The 12,266-nt window shown below is 46.8% G+C and overlaps 1 protein-coding gene across 2 annotated transcripts in view; it reads right to left on the bottom strand.

The window, feature by feature from the left end:
- Positions 1 to 9,320, bottom strand: part of EGFR (epidermal growth factor receptor) — a 165,693-nt gene extending 156,373 nt beyond the window's left edge. Inside the window, exon 1 of one of the 2 annotated variants that reach the window (XM_064443823.1) lies at positions 8,601 to 9,320. In XM_064443823.1, the coding sequence (XP_064299893.1) occupies positions 8,601 to 8,703 (103 nt within the window). In that variant the 5' untranslated portion in view covers positions 8,704 to 9,320. Of the gene's footprint in view, positions 1 to 1,017; positions 1,093 to 8,600 lie in introns of those variants that run through there. The other variant, XM_064443824.1, reaches the window with a different exon arrangement.
- Positions 9,321 to 12,266: the final 2,946 nt, after the last annotated feature.

Genomic DNA, 12,266 nt, shown 5'->3' with positions numbered 1-12,266 from the left:
GAACTTCAGAAAACATGGCTGTTCTACAAAAGCATTATGGTGTGAATTTGGGGTTATCCTGTGCAGGGATAGGAGCTGGACTTGATGATCCTTGTGGGTCCCTTCCGACTCAGGAAATTCTATGATTATAATTCATTTTGAAATGAAGAATTTAAAAAAAAAAAAAAAGAGAGACTCAATTAATTACATGCAATTAAAAAAATGGTATTGCCAAAATCAGAGACTACTTAGCAATACAGAACTGCACATGCACTTTGCAGAATTTAAGTACACAGCTCTCAAGAAATTTTTACTACCTCAGACATTAATCAAGTCAACTTTCAGAAGTGCACGTATGTCTCTCAGATCTTAATGGGCGGGGGGGGATGAATACACATCCTCAGACAGAAGCAGCTATAGCCTTTTTTTGTTTGGTTTTTTTTTTTTTTTAAGTTAGACCTTCCAAATATGAAAACTGCCATCACAGCCATGCTGCAGCTATGTAGAAAGCATAAGGTAGGAAATAACTCAGACTTTACATCTGCTTACACCCAACCTTGATTTGCAGCTACTGTCTCACACCGCTGTTATTTCAGGAGGTGCTGGGGCTTCCCCCCGGGCAGCAAAGCAAGGGGCCAGGCACTCTGAGCTGTATCACAGGCAGGGAACAAGCACGCTTTGGTCAGAAGGAGCCAAGCCAGATGCATGCCACCATAGATCACCTCATCCCAGGCTACGGCCAGCTTCCATCAAGGGACATACCCCCAGGGAAGGACATGCAGAAGGGCCTTCAGGAAAGAGGGGAAGCAATGCTCTGTGTGAGACATCGTTTCAAAGCTAGCAAATAAGCCCTGAGCAGGATGCTGGTTACCTTCAACTCCAGGCAGTGTTTCTCATTGGCTTGGGCATGGGGCGGGAGGCCAAAATCCTAGCAGGCAACTTTGCCAGTGGCCAGCTGTGTTGCCTCAGGCAACCATTCAAAGCCTCTGTGGCTCTGATCCCATGGCTCCCGATAGGTAAAATAATACTTTTCCCTACCTAGGAGAAGTTCTGCGCAAGCTCGCAGTGCCCCAGTGCCAAGAGTGGCTGATTTCCAGGGCTCCTCTGGTTATCTTCATATTTTCAGCTGAATCTGGTGACGGGAAGGCAGGGATTATGCTGCCGCATTTTGATTACCAAATGCACACAAACCCCATTCCCACAAACTGATAATTTCTTCTCATAAAAGCCAGAGCTAAAATACTACTATCCTGTCATCAAGACAGCTGGTTTATATCCTCTCCTCCTTCCTTCCACATCTTCCCCGGAAAACATCCAGCCTGGCTTGGTCCCTGCCGACTTGCCCAGCCCCACTGGCCCCCATGCCCCAGGAAGAACTGTCTACCCTGAGCAAAGCAGTTCTGGCAAAACCACCTTTGCTGGTCCTGCTTTTTTTTTGTTTGGGATTGGGGGGGAGGGTGGGGGGGTGGCAAACCCACCACTTTTCCAGGGAGCTGGGGGGTACACCCGGGGAGCCTACCCGCCCTTCATGCAGCACCTTTGCAACAGAAGGGAACCACAGAGCAGTAACCGCTAGACAGAGAAGGTGGCTTTTAACCCACACAGCAGCACTGCAGCACTGCCGGCCCTTGGGGCATTGCTACTGCTCAGCAGCTTTCACCCTGCCTGCCCAAAGCCCCAGCCCACCTGCTTGTGCACCTCCAGCAAGGAGCTGCCAGCCTCCAGCTCCTCCTCCGGTTGGAGCTTAGCAAGGTGTGGTGAAGGCACCAAACATATGTAGGCCAGGGAGGTAATGGACACCATGCTTTTTATTGTTTATTAATATTTTTATTATTAATTCTCATCATCATATTGTTTCTACTGTTATTTTATTATTATTTGACAAAAATGGCAAAATCACCACAAACACTTCAGACTGCATTTATCTCCCTACTTAACATTTGGAGCGGTGCTTTTTACATGTATATAAATAACAGCTTACCCCACCCCCAAAACCTGGAGTTTTTCAGAGAGGAAGAAGGGAATTGAAGTAAGTTCATTATTTTGAGCCAAACTCAGCAAGCACGCCTTGGTCAAAGAAAACGAGTGGGAGGGAGTGTACGAAAATTAAGTGGTGTTCTGGTATTTTCAAAATAAACCTGGAAATTTTCATTTCAAATGGCATTTCTTTTTCCTTCTTACACAACTTGAAAAGAAAAGAAATGGTCTCAGGTCAAACTTAATCTTCCAGATTATCTTAAAACAGGTTTTTTTGGTTGGTGTTTTGTTGTTGAGGGATTTTTCCCCCCTTCATTTCACTAGAACCACCCTGACTTATTTGTTTCAGTTTGACGGGAAGTTATTCTTTTTTTCCAGGGTTTTTCGTTGGGTTTTTTTTTTTTCTTCAACCACTGAAACAAACAAAACCCACCCATGATTTGATGCACTCTAATAGCAAGACATGCATGCAAACACGTAGATGTTTACTTTCACGTACACAGATGTGCTGGGCAGGAGAAGGCATGCTGGCAGGAAGAGGAACCTTGCATCTGCCTTGCATGGATCTGTCAACAGCCAAAACACACTTTGCATTAAAACTTCAAAATGAAAGCTCATATGCCTTTACAGGCTACATAAATCTAGAGCTGCTCTCTCCTAGCAGTGCCTTCTGTTCTTAAAAAAAAAAAAAAAAGGTGCAACGTGCAAGTGTACTTCTTAGCCCAACAGCTAACCCAAATAGCCTTGTCATTTCACTCTGATCATCAGAAAGTTTTCCTCTTCAAACGCACAACCTCACAAGCAGGTTTCTCACGCTTCTCCCCAGTGAGCAACCCTCAATAACATTATTAAGCACAGAGAGCACAAGACCCTGTGAGACAAACTACGAAGGCATGTCATAGCTCTCAGTAAATAACCATCTTGCTTCAGCAGGAACAGACATTTATTTTGGTACAACTTCTGTGTAGAGGAGTACAACTTTTTTTCCACATTTCCTTTAGGAATGACTTCTGCTGCCCATATTCATGCCAAATGTGCTGTAACTATTTCTGAAGAAAAAAAAATACACTATTACTCAATACTGTTAGGTCAGCAGAATTCAGCCCTTAAAAAAAAGAAGTATTACAGTCCCATTTGTTATAGTGGGAAGCCAAGAAGTAACACATCAAAAACCAGAATGGGCAGGAACGATACTAGATCTCATACTGCCCCTACTAGTAAAGCATTCCTGGAAGGGAAAGGGCACAGGAGACGGTCAAACAGATATGCATTTAACAGGGTCAGCATGTACTGTACTGAGCTGAACAACTTTCAGAGTCCATACAAAACGCCAAGCGGTGGATTCCCATGCTGCATACCATTAAGTCCTGCCTAAAAAATTCACCTGAACAACTTCTACCCCCACCAAACACAGTGCTGATAAATCCATAGTGCCAGCTCCTGATGTCCTCACACGTTTCACAAGCTCCCCAGAGCTGACAGTAATGAACAGCAGTGGTCCTCAGGAACAGAGGACTTCTGATGAATCACATCTGAAGCAGCTTTTATCCCACCCTCGTCACGCAAACCTAGGGACATGTGGCATTGCATCAGCCTCACTCAAAGGGTGCATCCCAGAGGTGAGGGCCCCTCTGCTAATTCGTGGTCATTATTCCAGCTCTTCTGCCATACCCCCTTAGCTCCATGAAGCAGCAGTTCCCACTCAAGTCATCGTTGCCAACACAGGTGCTGGCTGAAGCACTGCTTAGGACCCAGAGAAGTAAATTCTGCACTAACTTCGCCAACTGCACTTAACAGCAAAATGTGTTACTCAAGCTAACCTTGAGGCAAGAGCAAGGCAGGTGACTATCCCCATCACAGCAATAACTGCTGCTTGAGTATTCATCGGAGGCTATACACCTTCTACAACTCTTACAGAAGAAATCTGGGAAACGAAAAGCAAGAACATGCCTTCCACTGAGGAGCAAATAAAAGCTCTGCGCCTTTCCTAATAACTTTCCCTTTCTGCTGAAACTAGCAAAATCCTAGCTGGATTGAGCACAAACCCTGTGCCAGCTGAGGCCCGACTGACAGAATTGCATTTTTCCCTAGTAGATGCACAAGGAGAGTGGTATAGCAAAATGGGCTTTTGAGAAATTAAACACAAGCAGAAGATACCTAATGCAATTCACACATTTCGAAAATAATGATTACTCCAGCTGGAAGGTCATCTTTTCACAGATTAAGACTTTGATCCTGTTTTGAATTGTCTAAATTAAAGAAGTTTGTCAGCCAGGTCACTCTAGCAAGTGCTCCTAATGTAGACTGGCCAGAGGATGCTTTTGTGGGTACAGCCAATTCTGGCTCCACCAATTAAAGTTCTACAAGTCAAAGTATTTCTCTGACAGTACAACCACATTTGCATTACACAAGCACTTGTGCAATACGGATCTGAGTCTAACATGAGATTTGACACAAGTTCTCATACCTGTAAACGCCAATGCTTATAACACAACATTCTGCCTACTAATTTTGCATGCATGTTAGCTCTTCCTGGGATACTCCACTCACATACAGAGGGTGACTGTACCCTCTGATGCACACATGCTACCGAAACTTGGACTAATCCAGGAGTTTGTGGCAATATCAACAGTTTCAACACAAAACCATTCCATGGAGGTCCTGTCATCCTCCCTAAAATGAAGTAAGCCTTTCACCAGGCTTGTTTCCGAAAAGCCAGTAAGCAAATGCAGTTTGTGCTCAAGAAAGATAAGGACACCCTCTGAAGGAACTGGTTTGGCTAGTCAGCTATCTTGCTGTTAAAGCTAGTATATCCCAGTGATTTCAGTGATACAGGGATACCTGAATGCAAAAGTCAGCCCTGAGGACCATAATGACATTGTGCGACACTCCCTGAAAGTCTCTGTAAATTAACAAATGAATTACAACGGACTACTCTGATGGTGAAGTCTCCGGGGCATTGATCTTGATTTCTTATTTATCTGCAAATCTCTTAATATACTCTTGATGCAAGAAATAACACATTTGTATTTACTGCTATCACTTCTGTGTGTAGTTTGCTCACCACGCACACATGCTTTGCTGAGAGGCCAATCTCTTTCGTAGCATTTTGCACGCAGTCACTGTATCTTGCAGATCGCCCGAATAAAGGAGGTGACTGCTGGCACTTTACCTCCCCTTCCCTGCTTTTCAGAAATTGCGCTTAACAGTGGGCTTTGAGTTTTTTTCTTAACGGTTCACAGGACTGAGGGACTGGAGTAAGAGCTACTCAAGACTACTTATTTAATGGTATTATTTCACCAAATTGGACTGTACCAGTATCTAAATTTCTGTCTCTAACTGCATTCACTGCCAAGGCTGCACAGATTTATTTTAGTTTCCAAATAAAAAAAATTTGGTCATTTATCAAGGAGAAAAAAAAAATGGATGCATAGACAAGACCTGAAATAATAAACAAATACCTACACACACACATAGTCGCTCCCGCCTCCACACAGAAAACTCCACTTGCTTCAGTGATAACACAAACACAGGAATGACAAACAGCATACCAGCAACCCCGGTACTGTAACAAAAGCGTGAAACGTCCCTCACATGCAACCTGGTGCCTGGCACCAGACAGGCACAGGACGCTGCTGACTCCTCAGCCAAGCTGCAGATGTGTGGGCAGCCACCTGCTCCTGGGAGGCCCCCACCATTTCTCAGAGAGCTCAGCTCCCATGGAGCAGCAGCCAGGTTACACCTGAGGGTGTCTGAAAAGGGACTGGATGCCTGTGCATAACCAGATCAGACCCTACACAGTCCACAAACATTAGTCTACTTATATACATCTGTCACAAGTAAGTATGGACAGTGCAGAACCTAAAAAACAATGTAATGGGCAGCATAGTATCAGGACACACGTAGACACACGTAAACATTGCACAGGATATTAGATGGAGCTTTTTCATGTGAAAAGGAATACTCCAGCATCCTCAAGGAACTTAGTTTTCCTTTGTTTTTCAGAAAGCCATGGAGGACATCAGGTACACGAGGCCATCACAGCCAACTTCTACAACTACCAAGCCACCCAGCATGCTCGCAGCTATGCTCCCAACATAGAGCGGCATGCTCCCATCCCGTAACGGCTGCAGCTATAGATCAAAACCAGAGATATAAAACCAATATACAGCAACAAAAAGCAGTTCGCTTAACTGTAGTGCTGTCACCGAGCACTGACACACAAAACTGGACGTGGGTCAAATGCATCTTGCTTATGTGGCATGCTGGCTGTCACAGGTATTTTTCAGGTATCCGGAGTACATTAATGGAAATACAGATTAGTTCCACTGCGGTTAATCTGGGTCAACATCAGAGCAGGTAGATAGAGATAGAGGCAGATATTGATTCTTTTGAGTGTACTTCAGTTTCCAGTAATGCCATTTGGTTCTGGAATATGCACAATTAGAGAGTTTTTTGTATCTTAATGACTCCAGTGTTTTAACTAAACCAGTTTTCTCTCATCCATATTCAAAGAACTCATTCTAAAAGTTTGGGAAAAGACACAATTGTATTTAAATTTCCATTGAAACATTATGTTGATCAGACTTTATAAGTTGATTCTGACATTCTTCTAACAAAAACAACATTTGCCCAGGTACTTTTTTTTTTTTTGAGACATCGCCTCTTTTTTGTAATAGAACAAATCAGGCTGAAATTTTAAGAAGTGTCATTTCATATGCAATTTGAACTTCTAAAATCCACAGAATTTGGTCTCAAAACTCAGGAGGGTTGCATGTGTTTTTTACGGCACATTTACTTCCAAAATTACTCTGACTTCTGATGCTGAGTCCTATCACTTGACAAAGGAGACAGGTCCTCAACATACACTGATGCTCTATTACCTGTTGGACCTGTTGCTTGAAACCAGTATCTCACAATTTTCAAACGCCACTTCATTCTGTACCCCTGACTTATATTCTTGCTTATCCTTAAGTGTGGGGAGAAACTAATAAAGACCAATCAATCAATTCATGCTTCCTGAAGAAGCTCGTCTGCCTCCACCTCTGCCACTGAGCCTCCAGCTCTCCCCAGAGGAACAGTTACTTGCTAACAGAACATACCAAGAATAATTTCTATTGGTTTTCTTACTTAGCTGTTGATTATTTAGTAATCCTCAAATAACTGGCACCCTCATAAGTTTATGAGACACAGAATTAAACACTATAAACAAGGTATTTCTCCTCACATTCTATATATCATACAGGGCACATGCACCTGAGACTGCATCTCAAAAGCCTTTTATGACAGACACAGCAGATGTGCTCCCCTTGCTTCTCATCATTTTCAAAGGCTGAGGGAAAAGAAAACTGGGAAAGGAAAACTGCCCATGTTACATCAACAACAGGTATGAACTTGATTTCTGGAACAGGAGAATCTCTCTGCTTTTTGAAGGTTGTGCAACTAGTTCGTTTGGACTGGGTGTTTCTCCCTTTCAGGACAGTTTTATTGTCCTCAGTCACGAAAGACTCACTCAGTTGCTTTAAGCCATGCATCAGCCCTTCTAAAAAACTATTAATTCTCTTCTCCCGCGCTTTTTCTTTAAACAGAAAGACAGGGAGAAGAAAAAAAAAAAAAAAAAAAAAAAAAACACAACACACACACAACAAACCACCACCCAAATCTGCATTTTTTCCTGGCTGGCAGATTTCCAAGATAAAGAGGATTGCACTCTGCCTGGAACAGCAGCCGGGGCCTGCTCTCCAAACTCACAAAAGAGACCACCACACACACAGAGAAAAAGCGACGGATCTGACCAGGCAGAAACGTTTTCTCGCCCTCTAAACCAGTTTCTCAAGAAAAAAAAAAACACCATCCCAAAAAAACCCCACCAGACCAACCCAAACCCCAGCCCCTCCCGCCCCCACCAGCCGCACCAGCCAACCCGCGCTGGCGGCGCCCGCTCCGCGCCGTTCCCACGCACCGCCGGGCCGGGCGGTCACTGCCAGGGCCGACAGCGCCGGCGGAGCCGGGGCTGCTGCTTCACCCGGGGCAGGCGGGGATAGACCGCTCCTGTGCTTAGTAACTGGCGAGCCAGAACACACATGAAGTTTCCCCTCTTTCTACACCGCCCCCCCCACACACACCCTTTCCCAGGTGTACACACGTCTTTAGTATCATTATTTTCGCACAGGGCAAGCGGAGGTGCACAGGTCAAGGCGCCCGTCGGCGGTTACCGGAGCGGTTGTTGCTCGGGGGCTCCCCGCCGCCGCCGCGGGGGTGCGGGACGGTGCGGGGCCGAGCCCGCCGCCCGGCCGGGGAGCGCGCCCGGGAGCGGCGGGGCAACGCGGGACGGGGAGGGGGGAAGAAGGGGAAAAAAAACCCACAAGAGAAGCACAACCTATGAGATGTGCCAAGGCTTATTCCCTTTTATTTCCTCCGCCCCCACAAAAGAAAATAAGCCTAGAATCAGGAAGTCGGGGCTGCGTGGTCGCCGCTATAGGTTTGGGTCTGTTCCCCTTCTCCTCTCTCTCTGTTGTTTGGTTTGGTTCTTTCCTTTAAGGAAAGAAGTAGTTGGGAGTTCCCCCGCGCCGCTCCCCACGAGAGGCCGCGGCGCGCCGCAGCCCGGCTCCCGCGGTCCGGCGGGACCCCCGCGCTCCCCCTACCTTTCTTCTCCTCCACGGCGGAGCAGAGGGCGACGCGCCCCAGGAGCAGCACCAGGACAGCGGCCCCGCGGGGCCCGGCGGCGAGGGGGCTGCGGCCGCCCATGCTGCGGGACCGCCGCTCCCTCGGAGGGGTGGGGGGCTCGGACGGGACGGACGCACGGAGGCTGCCGCGGAGCCGCTCCTCTGCTTTGCTCTGCTCGGCTCTTCTCGTCTCCCGCCGCCGCGATTAGCTCCTGTCCGCCGCTCTGCCCGGCGCGGTTCCGCGCACCATGCTGGAGGGCGGCCGTCGAGGGCTGCGCGCACACGTGCGTGCCCCGCTGCGGGCGGGCTGCCGCTGCTGCTGCTGCTGCCGCCTTCCTCCTCCTCCTCCCTCTGCTCCTCCTGCTGCAGGCGGCAGCGGGTGCGTGGGGGCTTGCGGAGCGGCTGGAGCCGGCTGCGGGACGGGGCGCGCCCGGCTGCGCACTCCTCCCGGCCGCGGAGCGCAGGGGCTCCCTCTGGGGACGCCGCGGAGGAGGAGGATAGGGCGGGAGCAAGGAGAAGGGGGGAGGAGGAATCGGCAGCGCCTTCCCCGCCCAGGTGGGGAATGGGCGGACCCTCCACCTGTCCCGGGATATAGGGTGAGAGGAGGGGCAAGCGGAGGGGAGGTACTTTAGTCGTCTCTTCTTGCTCGGGTGGGTCGGGGGGTGCCCGGCGTCCCGGAGGCTTCTGCCCGGTAGCTGCTGAAGGCATTGAGCGTGCGTTTGAGCCGCTGCTCTCAATAAAGCGGCGTGGCCCTGGCACAGCCTCTCCCCCGCTCCGTGTCCCCTCCCTTGGGGAGGACGGGCCCCGGGGAGGGGCAGAGGCTGTGCGGGGAGCGCGGATGCCCCGGGGTGTTTGGCAGCAGAAAACCCCTCCCGTCCCCTTCCCCAGGGAGGGGGGCGCGAGCAAGGGAGGGCTGAGGCGTTTTATCGGGGAGCAGCAACAGCAAAGCCGCTCCGGAGGTTAAATCCGTTTTCAAGGGCGCATCTCCAGGGCTCTGGCCACCACCTCTTCTCTGCGTGTTTTTGCACAAGGATAACAGGGTCCGTATCTGTGCATGCCGTTCCTATTCCCCTGCACCGGCAGTGAGAAAGTGCTCCTCGCTGCGTGTAGCAAGTTACTTAATAAACACACGATAATACAAGTGTTCTTGACGTCTGCAGACATTAAGCAGAAGAGTACGTGCGTGATGCTCCTTCACAGCACCCCCACCCCTCCCCGGCAACATCTTTCCCCCCTAGAGGCAAACCCAAGCTATTCAGTAAACTATGCTTATGGTTACAACCTCTTTTTTTTTTAACAGGCTGCTTTTCTGGAAAGTGGGAGGAAACACCGTCTTGTCACTCAGGCACGTTAATAGGACATAGAAGTATCACTTGTCTGGGCTGGGATCTCTCAGAGTAAATAATGATTCAACATTGAAACTTGTTAAATGCTGATGGTAATTCTTCATAAAGCTCTTGTGAAGACTTGGGTCACACAGTCAAGAGGATATGAAGCCTTAGAACTGTTATGATTAATTTGGAACTTCAGTCCCCTAATGACACGAGGTTTGGGAGATTACGTGCTAAATGCCTGTGCCTATCACAGGGCGCTGGAACACAATAGATTGCAAAATAGCCACTGAGTGTATCTTGACTTTCCTCTGAGATGCACGTTCCTCTGAAGGATGCATTACTTTTCTCCTACCAGTCAACTTCCTCTGTACAATCTTTTTCTGATAGTTTAACTAGTACTGTCCTAACTAGGCAAAGGCGGCCACCATCCCATCTACTTCTCCTAGCGCAAACCCTGACACCTGACCACATGCCTTTAACCATATTATCATCCTGCCATGCCTGTAATCATTTATTAAGATGAACTGGATTACAAGTCAGCTTTTGTACGCTCTAGTAGACATTCTGGTTTGATTATATTCTGTAAATAATGTGGAAGATGTACTTTGAAGTAAACTCCAGATATTAGCAGCATCCAAGGAACTCTAGTCCTGTGATTGGTTTCGTGGCTGTAACTGAGGGCAGAATCTGTGCTTACAATATGACATTAATGCAATTTGCTTCAAGATGCTCACGCAGTGCAACTTCATAAACTTTACGTGTATATGATTCATTTTCATTTATTTAGACAAATAGGAGGACCTTTAAAAATGAGAGGCCCAGGAAAAAAAGATCAACTGCTAGGGAGGGAAGATGTGCAAAACATCAGCACGCACTGATGATTGCAGCTTGCATTATGAGAAAGGAAGCACAATTCAGACAACCAAGAAATGAACCCCAAATCAGTTCTGTAGATAAATACTAAATAAAAACATGTGTCCCTAGACATGCATGTTGAGCATCAAACTATCACTATGGAAGGCAATGGAGTTTTTAAAATCTAGAAAAAGAAAGGTTTCAATGTGACAATTGGAAAACAAACTAAACATAGGGAAAGAAAAACATCTTTTGCATATGAACTCAGTGGAGAAACTTGTCCAAGTCCTGTCTTAACATGCTAAAGAACAAATACTTGCTTTGCAGAATTTTTCCTGCAATTGTGATTCTACCTGCTATACTGAGCAGGAACGTTTCATCCTTACTTCACCTCCCATCACACACTGCCTGTACGTATATGCACAGAAAACTAAATATTTGATCCTAACTAAACTCCTCCTTCATTCCTGACATGATGAGCAAGGGAAAACTAGGCAAACCCCCCTTTAAATTTTCTTTCCCACCCTGCAGATACCCACTACAAAAGACTCTCGTCCACTGCTGGCAGTGCAGTACTGCTGAAGGGGCTGTGCAGCAAGCTGCTGTGAATTCGTCCTCCCACCTTTGTGAGCACAACCGTGTTCCTTTTGTGGTATCTGTGCTCTACTTGCCAAGGTCATGAGATACATAAAGAGACTCTAAGACTGAGATTTGAGCTGCTTATGATCACAGGCAAGGCTTTCAGGCCTTTTGTACAAAACTGAACAATTCCTGTAACAGTTTGAACTCAAACATGACATTTTCCCTAAACAGCTGGTCACATACCCAGTGACTGCCTTTGGTATAACTCCTCTGAAGCTGACTTAACTACATGAATTTAGGCTTGGGCATGCAATGTTCCTTCATATTGCAAAACTTTTATTACCAGTTGCATGCGTGCATGGATCAAAAGTCATGGGACAAAGGCCAAACTTTTGACTACCGATTTTTAAATTAATACTATATATCACACTAAAAGCAACATTTTGCTTCAGCTTCATTTTGACTCACTTGTTTTAAAGTACATATATATCTCCTCCCTTCTATATATTAGGTGTAAACATGCTGACATATGAAGTAAAGTCCATGAAAGCTGGACATTCCATCATATGAAGATACAGATGGATTGCAGAACTGAACTGCAACTGTTCACTACTGCTTGCCTGCACCACTGAGCTGCTTACTTTGCAACACGTGGAGAGAAGTAACTATTAGAGGATGAATAACTAGTTTCCCTATCGGTAGAAAAATCAGGATTAATTCTCCTCTCTCTTCCACATTCCCTCACAAAACAGAATAGAGTCTCAAAATCCTTTCAAGAGTAAAGAAATCCCTGCTGCTGAGTCCTTTCCTTGAAGAAACCAAAAAATAGGTTGGTTTTCATTATCCACTGAGAAGTGGGTCAGCATTTGCCCCT

This window comes from Phalacrocorax carbo, chromosome 2, assembly GCF_963921805.1.
Source record: "Phalacrocorax carbo chromosome 2, bPhaCar2.1, whole genome shotgun sequence".
Classification (NCBI taxonomy): domain Eukaryota; kingdom Metazoa; phylum Chordata; class Aves; order Suliformes; family Phalacrocoracidae; genus Phalacrocorax; species Phalacrocorax carbo.
The sequence above is the reverse complement of the archived record's forward strand: the minus strand, read 5'-3'. Positions and strand labels throughout refer to the sequence as shown.